At 34.2% G+C, this 12,904-nt stretch overlaps 1 protein-coding gene across 7 annotated transcripts in view; it reads right to left on the bottom strand.

The window, feature by feature from the left end:
- Positions 1-12,904, bottom strand: part of AKT3 (AKT serine/threonine kinase 3) — a 413,894-nt gene that overhangs the window by 82,208 nt on the left and 318,782 nt on the right. For all 7 annotated transcript variants that reach the window (XM_037822276.1, XM_037822269.1, XM_037822307.1 and 4 more), the window contains one exon: positions 2,895-3,017. In XM_037822276.1, coding sequence (XP_037678204.1) covers positions 2,895-3,017 — 123 coding nt within the window. The remainder of the gene's footprint in view (positions 1-2,894; positions 3,018-12,904) is intronic.

The raw sequence follows: 12,904 nt of genomic DNA on the forward strand, positions 1-12,904 counted from the left end.
GCAGCATACAGGTACCAACTTACTTAAGAAGCGCAGCTACCACTGGCTTCTCAAATGGATTTTTATTTGAATAAAAACAAAGTCATTATTAATGAGACCAAAGAAACAAATTTGAGACTGGCCAATCAAAGAGAGTATCTAACTCAAGTGTTTGATGATGCTGTTTTTACTATAGCTGGTGTAAGTATATTTGAAATAGTCATCCTGTTATCTTTAGCAGCTTTATTAGACTGTTAGGTTTACAAAGATCTCCAAATCAATCCAATACATTCTCTCACATAGATTTTATTTCAACTCTAGAAAGGCAGAATGGTGCAATGGAAAGGACATTAGAACTGGTGCTAGGATTCATGGGTTCTGATAATCCTCACTGTGTCACCATCTTGGTCCTTTACTTCGAGTAAGCCACTTATTAGGCTTCTAGGCTTCAATTACCTCACCTGTAAAATACAGACCAGCCCTAAATTTCTAAGATTTTACTTAAAGGATCTCATTCTATTGTGCATAATACTGTGCACTAGGGCTACAAATAGCACCTGTACAAATTTGGAATGTTTGGCTTATTATATTGTATGTATTTTTCTTGGTGTATATTTATATGTTTTCTGTCTTATTATATACATTTACTTAGACCTTTAAATTAATGTTATAATTTTAAAAAATAAACTTAGAGAGGAGACACCACTTAACTGTTTAGTAAAGCTTAGTGATCTATGCATATGGTAATTACATGACTAGTATTCATATATAAAGTAGGTACTTTCTATTGCAGTTAGTAAATGTAGTCTAATTCCATAATCAGAAAGGATAGGAGAAGGAAGTATATTTGATAAAATTCAATACACCAACCATATGTTGATTAAATCAATGAGAAACGATTAATGTAGGCTACTGACCAAGACGATACCAATTGTATTATTCCTTATCTATGCTTGCAATCAAATGATCATTATTTTCTTTATGTTTCTTTAGGTTAATAATCCTAACTTCCAGCTTTAAGCATTTTGAATATGTTACCAAGTACTTCAAATTTATTCTCGTTTCCTTTATTCCAGGCCTCCCCTTCTTCCTCCCTATAAATAGGATTCATAGAACATAAAGTGGGAGTGGGGAAGGGGGCTTGGACAGAGAAGAGCTAACTATTTGGAAAGTTAATGCATGTTTTGTCTTAATGAAAATGTTCTAAAATTGATTGTGATGATGAATGCCAACTCGGTGATTATACTAAAAGCCACTGATTGTATACCTTGGATGGAATGTATGGTATGTGAATACATCGCAATAAAGCTGCTAAAAAAACTAGACTGAAGACAAACACATAGGATTATTTGGCCATGTAGTCATCAGATGCAGAAGTGCTGAATTCTACCATATTGCTAGTTATGAGAAGCTTCATGCTAAATACAATCACACTGTTGATAGGTATTCATCTCTAGTACATTTTAGCACTTAAGACAGTTGATCATCTAGACATTTCTCACTAAATATAGTATCTTATGGTTTCTTTTGAACTTCAGTAACTAATAATATGTTATACAGGCATATATAGTTCACTGTCATTGTGTAAAATAGGACTTTGTGAACTAGTTACTCCAGGTTCATTCATAAGTTAAAGATACATGATAGGAACATCTCTGACTAACCTAGACAATTGTTTAAATAATTATATAATTCAAGAATTACAGGTGCATAAAGGAACAAGAAGGAAATGAGAAGAAAACTGATTTCATTTATATGCAGTAATATACAGATATACCTCACTTTATGCAAAACATAATTTCATAAAAGTGACATGTAACTTCTATTACTGAAAATCAAATTATATTTTAAGTATGCTACCACTTAATAAAGAATTCTGTGTCAAATATTAATAGATCAAGAATACTACATGATTTACTTTTTTTTTTTTTTATTAAATTCAGTTTTATTGAAATACATTCACATACCATACAATCATCCATGGTATACAATTCACTGTCCACAATATGATAACATAGTTATGCGTTCATCACCACAATCTATCTCTGAACATTTTCCTTACATCAGAAAGAACCAGAACAAGAATAAAAAATAAAAGTGAAAAAAGAACACCCAAATCATCCCCCCATCCCACCCCATTTGTCCTTTTAGTTTTTATCCCCATTTTTCTACTCATCCATACACTAGATAAAGGGGGTGTGATCCACAAGGTCTTCACAATCACACGGTCACATGATTTACTTTTTAAGAAAGCAAGATGGTCAGTCACATTTAGAATGTGTCGTGGTTCAAATTTCCTTAATATGGCCAATCTAATTCATAACGGTGTCATGAGAATTATTATTACCTTTTATGAGCTTCTCTGGGGATCAGCAAACTTCAGCCTGTGGGCCAAATCCAGCATGCTGCTTCTTTTTGTAAATAAGGTTTTATTGGAATGGATGGCAGAATGTGTAGCTACAAGGCCTGAAATATTTACTATCTGAGCCTTTTCAGAAAAAGTTTGCCAACCACTGAGCTGTTCTAAGGTTCTCACCAGAAAGGAAGTTAGAGAAGTAAAAGTAACTATTACTGATAAAACAAATACAGTGCTTTTTTAAATTGAAAGATTTTTAATCGGATGTTTAACATAATTAAACATTTATGGAGAAATGAACATTATTGGTAGATCATATTAAGCCACAGTAGCCAAGCAGAAATTATGTTGCATATTAAAAAACTCAAAACATTAAGGAACTACATACACATTGAATGAAATTTCCTATCAAATGTAACAAAATGAATTCTTAAACAGAGCTCCTTTTTTTCCCTTTCTAAATCTGCTTTTCTCAAAACTGTGTAACTTTGTAATTACTTTGTGTTTGTCCCCATAGTCTCTGCAAAAACAAATTTTGATTACTCTTTTTTTTTTTTACCTTGAGATCACGGTACACAATCTTTCCGGAATGTAGATAGTCCAAAGCAGAGACAATTTCTGCACCATAGAAACGTGTGCGGTCTTCAGAGAACACCCGCTCTCTCGACAAATGGAAAAACAGCTGCAGGGTAAACAGCAGGGACAGGATTGTAATAATTACTGATTTAGTGGGGGAAATTAACACAAACATAAAACACCTCTCATCACCATATTGTGATGATAGATAGTGTACTCTCAGTGGACACTGAGCACTGTTAGACACAGCTGGCTTATCTTTACCAGGTTTCCAAGGGGAGACTGCGAGCTGTTAAATCAGCGTTTTAATCAATATACCAATCTTGTTTAAGGCATTCTACTTGCTACCCATTTAACCTTCAGTTACCAGAGGAAAAAAGAATGTGTCATCATATTGTACTTCCTCATCACTTTACTGTTACTTCACTCTTTCAAGGATTAGTTATTGAAACATATTACTAAAATAATGAGTGGAAGCATAGATGTAATATTTTTACTTAACTACTTCATTTATACATTTGATTTCAGAGAAAGGACTGGTGATCTGCTGAAACTGAGTTCTGTGAAATCACTACATTCTACAACTGTCAATTAATCATGATACTACTAGAAAGCTTTTCAAAATGAAATCATTGTTTTCTATGGTGAGAAACCATGAGGCTTTATTTTTGTATGCCCACAACATACTGCGAGGATTCCATTATATCCCTTATATTTCTCAATGTCTACTCTTTCTTTTTTTCAATAATAATTAACCATCATTCCAACCTTTTCTCATGAAGTTACTTAAAACTATAAGCCCACCCATTTCCTAGTTAGCCACTTAAAAGATACGCCATTAGACAATCGATAAATATTTACTGGGTGCTCACTATGATGAAGAACCCAGCTTTTCATTTAAGCCAGGTCTTCATTTAAGAAACTGCATGACACTGTACATGAGGAATGAGCAGTTTCCAGGTACAAGGAATTGACCACTGACCTTTGTTGTACTATTTTACACTATGAAGAACTCTGTCAAGAACAATGAAAGATGGTTCATAGTGCTGAACACATTACCAGGTACCATAGCAGGTACTCACTAGATGCCTGTGATTAAGGAAATGAAACAGTCAATGCAGTACCCTTGACTGCAAGATAAAAAATTAACTATATATTCACATGGGTCACTGACTCTTAATATTTCTAAAAAATCTGAAAGAATCTTGATTAACTAAAATTTGTTTTGGACACACCAAATCACAATTTCAGTTAATATAAAACAGCCTCCCTAAAGATTACTGTCCTTATATATAGTTGTACCTTAAGAATATGACTTTAGCTCTTTTTTTTTTTAAATTGCTACTGAATTCCTAGGTTATACTGTGTATCCTTGGTTTTAACACGATTCCCTATATAAATGACCCCTTTACCTACCTCTTCACCCTTCCCCTCTCCCACCCTCCCCTTCATTTAATTTATGCCTTAAGAGTCTGTCATTGTTTTAAGATAAACTTTATGTACGACCCATTTGTGTTATAGTTAAAGAAAACAAGAGAGAATGAGGAAGGAGGAGAGAGTGAATTATCTAATTACTGCCATAAAAAAAAAAAACTGACAACATCAATTCTATCAAAACTAGCAACATTCATTCATTGCTGGTGGGAATGTAAAATGACTGGAAGACAACTTGGCAGTTCCTCAGAAAGTTAAGTATAGAATTACTATATGATCTGGCAATCCAACTTCTGGGGATAGACCCAAAAGGAGTGAAAGCAGGGACTTGAACAGGTATTTGCATACTCATGAGTTCATAGCGGCATTATTTACAACTGCCAAAAGATGGAAGCAACCAAAACTCAAGTGTCCATTAACTGATGAGTAGATAAATACAATTCAGTGTATATACACAATGGAACATTATTCTGCATTAAAAAGAAATGAAGTTCTCATACTTGTGACAACATGGATGAACCCCAAAGACAAAATGAGTGAAATAAGCCAGACACAAAAGTACACATTTTGTATGATCTCACTGATATGAGAATAAGCAAGTTCATAGCGTCAGAATCTAGAACACAGGCTACCAGAGGATGGGGTGGCAGGAGGGAACAGGGAATTAAGGCTTAAAACGCACAGAATTTCTATTTTGAATGATGGAAAAGTTTTGGTAATGGATGGTGGTGATGGTAGCACATTGTGAGCATAATTAATAGCACTGAATTATGTATTTGAATATGGTTATAAGGTAGAATTTTAGGTTGTATTTATGGTACTAGAATATAAAAAAATTTAAACCCATAGAGCCATGCATCATAAACAGTGAACCCTAAATTAAACCATGGACGATAGCTAATAATGCAATTATAAAAATGTGCTTTCATCAATTGTAACAAGTGTTCCACACCAATGCACAGTGTTAATAATAGGGTGATAGATGGGAATCCTGTATTTTATGCATCATTTTTCTGTAATGAGAAATTTTTTTGAAAATTTAGCATCTAGTCTCTAAACTTTACTTTCTACTATATCATCATACTTTATTAACTTGAAGATGCTAGTGATTGTGATTATATAACACCATAAATCACAAATGCCAAGTATAACTTTGACATTCTAACAACTGTAAAAGGTATTCTGATTACAGAAATATTCAATGTGTCTAACAAATGAGCAAATACAGAATGCCTTAGTTCAAACAAATTTATACAGTTACCCAGAGATATTTTTCAAAATTAATTCATGGGCAGATATATATTTTTGATGCATTAATATCCAAACTAAGACAGGGAGTAGGAAGAAACACGGAGTCAGTGAAACCATTCTGAAAAATTACCAGGCAAAATAATGTCTGCCATGTTTTATACAAAAATACAGATGTTTGGTATTATCAGAAGTTACATTTGAGTGTAAAAGCTTCTGAGAGACTTCAGTTAGGGTGGTAGACACAGACATTTCAAGTGAGTCAATGTTGCAGAGGGAATTAGCATGCACCATTTGGGCCAACAGCAACACTTTTGAGGTTTCTCTCTTGCTTGGCTGAGAAGACGTTGTGCCAAAAGTACTGATGAAGAAAATGGGGCTAGGAAGGGAGGAGACAATGGGTTTTACATAATGACTTTAGAGCAAGCATTTGGTAACACAGCTTTGGGAATATGGGTCCCAAGGGTAAAGAGGTAGGTAAAGGGGTCATTTATAAAGGGAATTGTGTTAAAACCAAGGATGCACAGTATAACCTAGGAATTCAATAAAACCAAAAAAAAAGAGCTAAAGTCATAATCTTAAGGTACAGCTACATATAAAGATAGGAAAAAGAGTCATGTCAGGATACTGAGAAGGAGTCGTAAGAGAAGCACAAGGGAAACAAGAACATAATATATTAAGAAATCAGGGGAAAAAAAGTTGCAGCAAAGAAGCAATATTTAGTGCATTTAGGAATTAGGTCATTTGTTACCTCTCAGGGAAGAGATACATTGCAATAGGCTGAGAAGTGAATATGAGGTAAAAGTAGAAATGGTACAACTCATTCAGGAAAAAATGGATGATCTAGCCAAGATATTATTGAAACGGAATGCAAGAAAACTTTTGCTGCAAGAATTTAAAGATACTGTAAAGCTACAATTCATAACTAATAGGTACACAAATTGAAAGAAAGAGCAGTGAAACCAAGCAGCCCAAACACAGGTTATTTCATACTATAGGAATTCAATTTATGATAAGTTGATGGTGACTGTAAGTCACAAAAGTATATGGGAAAAATGACTATCTAATAAATAATACTGTAATAACTGCTTAACTCTGGAAAATAATAAAATTAGATTTTATATGAAACTAAAGAAAAACTAGAAGGAAAGATGAATAAATATATTTTACTATCAGCATGAAGAAGGATTTTCCAACTAGAAAAGAATTAGAACAAATAAGGAAAGGAAATGGTAGAATTAACTATATGAACTATCAAAAACATAAATGAAATTAAGTATTTATATAAATTATGACAGAAGGTTCAAACCCTTAATATAAAGAAATCACATGAAAAATAAAGACTAAAACATAAGTAAAGCATCCAGACGATCTGCATGAAAGGAAAACAAATTATTAGAGTATATGAAAACATATCACCTTATAATAATCAATGGAGTAGAGACAACTCATCAAGGAATAAGCATCGCCAGTGAAAATACTGTGAGGTAAGCATTTTTATACACTGGTGGTGGTGAAAAACTCTGAGAACAATTTGGCAATAAATACTAAGATGAATTTAATGTCCAATGTTTCCCTTTCTAGCAATTTCCTTAAGAAAAAACAGACATGTCTTCTACTCAAGGATATTCTCTACAGTAATATATACAACAAAAATGTAAAAATAACTTCTCAACCATCAAATAAAATGGGAATGGATTTGCCCTTCTGCTCCAAACACTGGACAGAAATATATAAGCAACAGGAAAAAAAAAAAAACTGGGCAAAATATACAAAAGAACTTCCTTTAAATATTGGACAACAGGCAGTACAGGACTATGATCCCCATGAGAAAAGAAAGCAATGAAGAGAGCCCTGTGATGACTCGATTTTTTATCTGAGGGCACTTTTCTGAAACACTATGTAGGAAAGGAAATTCTAAGCATAACTCAAAGGTCTCACTATTGGAGAGACAAACATCAGATTTTCAAGAGGATGAAGTGGATCTAATTATCAGGACAGCACACTAGAGAGAAAGAAGCCATACAGAATCTGCATTGTTGAGTCTGCTGCCGGATAGTAAGCAATGCAAAGTAGGGATAAACTCCATGAGGATAAGTAGAGAAGGAATGGGGAGATGTATGACAAATAATTCCCAGAATTCACAAAGAGATGGGAGATGTCTAATTTCTGATCAGACTAGACAGTCCTCAAAGAAAACCCAGGTAATCAACAGAAACTACAAAAGAGACACGTATTATTTTAGGGCTAAATTAGCTCAGAGTAAAAGCTAAACCTACACTAACAAAACTAACTAGCAAGATTGTAAAATATCAATCACTAATGATCACCAGAACAAGGTGTCACACTCTTGGAAGGAAGACAACAAAGTCAAGATACTCAACAACATACAATACAAATTGTCCAGCATTCAATCAACAGTAAACCCCGACAAGATGAAAACTTATGAACATGCATGCATGCTTGAAAATAACATGTCATATCATACTCAAATTGCTGAAGAACCAGTAACAAAGGGAAAAATCTTTAAAATATGCTGAGGAAAAAGACATGTTACATAAACAGGGAATGTCTCCAGACTACTTGTCAGAGATCGGATATGTAAGACGACAAAGAATATTTCCAAATTGCTTTAAAAAAAGGAGGGACGGGGGGAGGGAGCAGTGTAAAATTCTGCATCCAGTGAAAATATAAAAAATTAAGGTACGAGATCTTCTGCTATTACCATGATGGAGTAACAGACCAGATTTACGCTCTATTTTTCACCATCTAAAAAACCATACGAAATATATGAAACAAGGATATTCATACACTAAACAATAGGTAGCAGAGTAAACTAACTTCAGAGAAAATGGAAACAAGTAAGGTGATAAGTATGGTTGCCCCAGCTTACTGCGTTTAGAAAGTGTCCAAGCTGCAGCACAGGGAGAGAAAACAAAAATAGAGCCTGGCTGGCAGGATCCCCAAGTTGCAGATATAGAGTTCAGATTTAGCGGAGATTGAGATGGTTAGAATTCATGTAGCACAGAACCGTAAAGAGAGCTTCAAAGATCTGCAAAGGTCTGCTTTCAGGTCTTATTGATCAGGACATATATGACATACTCAGGCCAGAGAAAGAGATCAGGTGGAGCAATCACCAGGTCCACACAGAGCTCCAAATAGTGCATATTCTCACCAGGCACAATGGAAAGAACTTCTAGCAAATGTGGCATCCAGTAGAGCCTGAAAGTTACTTACTGCTTCAGTAGTGCAGCTCTATTAGTCCTCGACTAAAGGCTATCTAACCCAGCTTAATTAAGTTTAAAAGCAAGCCCTAAAAAATTCACAGTGTTTCAAACTAACTTAACAGCATACTAGAACAAAGTATCAACAATGTAAAATTTACAACGTCTAGCCTCCACCAAAAAATCACCAGGCACAAAAAGAAGTGGGAAAGTAACCACTCATACGTAGGAGGAAAACCAATGAACAGAAATAGACTTACAAAAATGGCAAAGAAGTCCCCTTGAGGGACTGGGGGAAAATGTGAAAATATTAAATTTCCTCAACCTGGGGAATTCCTGATATTCTTGAAAGCATTAGGGACTCCCAATTTTAAGTCAAGCCCTTGACCTTGAGGCTTGCCCTTAGGAAACTTATTCCTGCAAAGAAGAAGCTAAGCATAATCTTACATAATCTTGATGATTGTATAACTATACAGTTTTTATTGTGGGACTGTGTGATTGTGAAAATCTAGTGACTGACACTCCTTTATACAGTGTTTGGGCAGATGAGTAATAAAATAAAGACAGAAAACATATAAATAAATAGGGGGGACATGGGGTATGGAATGTTTTGGGTGTTCTTTTTTATTTTTTTGTTTATTTTTGAGTAGTGAAAATGTTCTAAAATTGATTGTGGCGATGAATGCAAAACTATATGATGATACTGTAAGCGACTGTATATTTTGGATGGATTATATGGTGTGTGACTTATATCTAAATAAAATTGCATTAAAAATGGCACAGATGATAGAACTAGAAAACCATGATAAAACAGCAATTAAAATTATAGCCTAAAAGTACAAAAAGGTTGAAGGAGGCATAATAAGGAAAGAAATTGAAGAAATAAAAAAAAATACCCAACACAAACATCAAGATGAAAATAAAATGTCTAAATGAAAAATATAGTGGATGGAACTTACCGTAGATTAGACACTGGAGAATGAAATATCAGTAAACTTAAATACACAGGAAAGAAACAATCCAAAATGAGAGACAGAGAAAAAAAGATGAGAAAAATAAACAGAGCATTAGTAAACTGTGGGACAGTATTAAGCAGTGTGGTTTGGATATAATTATGTCCCCCCAAATGGCATATTCTTTAACGCAATCTTGTGAGGGCAGATGTATTAGCATTGATTAGGTTGGAATCTTTTGATGGAGATGTGACAATCAACTGTGGGCGAAATGTTTGATTAAATTATTTTCATGGAGATATGGACCCTGCCCATTCAGGGTGGTCTTAATTTAATCACTGGAGTCCTATAAAACAGCTCACAAACAGAAGGAGCTCAGAGCAGCTGAGAGGGACATTTTGGAGAAAAGCTAAGAGCTGACATTGATGCTGACACTTGGAGATGCTTAAGAGACGTTTGGAGATGCTAGCCCAGAGTTTGCTCTGGAGAAGCTAACAGAGGACCCTGATGCTAAGATACACGGGAGCTGAAGAAATTAAGAGAGACCCAGAGACATTTTGGAGAAAGCCATTTTGAAATGCAACCTGGGAGCCAAGGAATAGCAGATGCCAGCCACGTGCCTTCCCAGCTGACATAGGTGTTCCGGATGCCATCCGCCATTCTTCAGTGAAGGTATCATCTTGTTGATGTCTTAGTTTGGACACTTTTATGGCCTCAGAACTGTAAATTTGTAGCCAAATAAACCCCCTCTATAAAAGCCAACTTATTTCTGTTATTTTGCATAACAGCAGCATTAGCAAACTGGAACAAGCAGTCTGACATCTGAATAAGTGGACTCTTAGGATAGGACAAGAGAAATGAGAAACCAGAAAAAATACTTGAAGAATATCCAAGAAGTTCCCAAATTTGATGTAAACTATAGACCTACAGCTCCACAGAGGCTTAAAGAATCTTCAGCAAAAAAGCGAAAAAAAAGTGAAGCAAACCACATGAAGTCATGTCATAATCACACAGCTAAAACCAGTAATAAAGAGAATAACTTAAAAGTAGCTGGGACATGGGGTGGGGAAATAGGACATGCAGTGAAGGGGGAGAAGACATATTAAGTGCAAAGGAACATAGATAAGAACAAGAGCAGACTGCCTGCCAGAAATTATGCAAGCCAGAAGAGAGCAGAGTGGTATCATTTTAATAGTGAAAGAATAACACTGTCAAACTAGAATTTTATATCCAGGTAAAATATCTTTACAAAAAAATGACAGCATAATAAAGCACTTTAAAATGTACAAAAGGTAAGAGAATTCATCACCAGAAAAACTGCAGTATAAGAAATATCCAAGGAAATGCTTTAGGGTGGAAAGAAAATGATACTGGGGGAAAACTGGATCTACACAAGGTAAAGAAGAGATAGTAAATTTTAATTATTTGGGAAACTATAAATTTATTTTTCTTGTTTCAAATCTCTTTAAAAGAAAACTGACTATTTAAAACAAAATAACAATGTATTTTGGGATTTATAACGTAGAAATAAACTGTACGATAACAACAGCATCAAGGTTGGAAGGTGGAAAAGTGGACTGGTTAAAGGATCTTGAAATATATGTGATGTGGCATAATAAAATGAACATTAAATGTGGTAAGTTAAAGATGGTTTGGACTTAAAAACCATGCGACATAGAAAAGTGCAGTTCCCCCAAAATTCAATGGTGAAATCTACCAAATATTTAAGGAAGAAATAATAACAATTTAATACAAACTCCTCCAGAAAACTGAAGAGAATACTTTCCAGTACAGTGGATGAGGCCAGCATTACCATAAGACAAAACCAGACAAAAACATTACATGAAAAGTACAGATCAATATCCTTCGTAATTATAGATTTAAAAAGTCTTAAAACTTCAGCAAATCAAATTCCATAATATATAAAGAGGTCAAGACATTATGACTAAGAAAGGGTTAATCTTGGGAATAAAAGATTGGTTTGACATTCGAAAACTCAATGTAATTTATCATTTTAGACTAAAAAAGGAAAATAGGACCACCTACCTCAATTGAGACAGAAAAAGCTTAAGAAAAGTCACTGTCCACTCAAGATAAAAACTATTAGCAAAATAGGAAGAGGAGAGAACTCCCCTCATAAAAAGCTTACACTACAATCATATTTAAGAGTGAAACCTGAATTCTTTCCCCCTAAAATTGGAACAAAACAAGGATGTTCACCATCACTATTCAACATTTTACTGGAGTCCCTAGCCAGTGTTATGAGGCATAAACAAACAAATAAATGTCATACAGATTGAACGAGGAGTAAAATTACTTTTGTTCACAGATAGCAAGATTGTCTACATAAACAAATGAAATTAATTTAAAAAGTTACCAGAACTAATAAGTTTAGGAAAGTTGAGGAATACAAGATCAATACATGAAAATCAACTGTATTCTTATAGGCTACAACAATTAGAAATGGAAAATTTTGGGAATATGTACAGACAAATTTGAAAAAAAAAAAAAAGATGTGCGAGATAGAAATAATTTCCTTAGAAATTAGAGAACACATAGAGAGATTATCATGCTCATAGATCAGAAAATTCAATATTGTTAAGATGTTAATTCTCCTCAAATTCATCTACAGACTCAATGCAATTCCAATCAAAATCCCAGTAGGCTTTTTGTGTAATACTAAAATTTATATGAAATGCAAAGGATCTAGAGAAGCCACAATAATTCTGTAAAAGAATAAAGTTCCTCCTGATTTCAAGATCTACTACAAAGCTACAGTAATTAAGGCAGTGAGGTATTAGTGTAAGGAGAGATACACAGAGATCAATGAAACAGGACTCTATACCCAAATAGAGTTCAGAGACAGGAATACAATATACTGTAAGCTGATTTTCAAAGATGCTAAGGCTATGCACTGAGGGAAAGGATACACTTTTCAACAAAAGATACCAGACTAACAGAATATCGACATGGGGAAAAAATTTAATCTCAACCCTTACCTTACCACCTACATAAAATTTACCTTAAATATAGTACGGAAAACTATAAAACTTCCAAACCAAAATACACGAGAAAAGGAGAAGATATTTGTGACCAAGAATAGACAAAGATTTCCAATATACATACAGAAAGTA

The sequence above is a fragment of the Choloepus didactylus genome, chromosome 2 (genome assembly GCF_015220235.1).
Source record: "Choloepus didactylus isolate mChoDid1 chromosome 2, mChoDid1.pri, whole genome shotgun sequence".
NCBI lineage: Eukaryota > Metazoa > Chordata > Mammalia > Pilosa > Megalonychidae > Choloepus > Choloepus didactylus.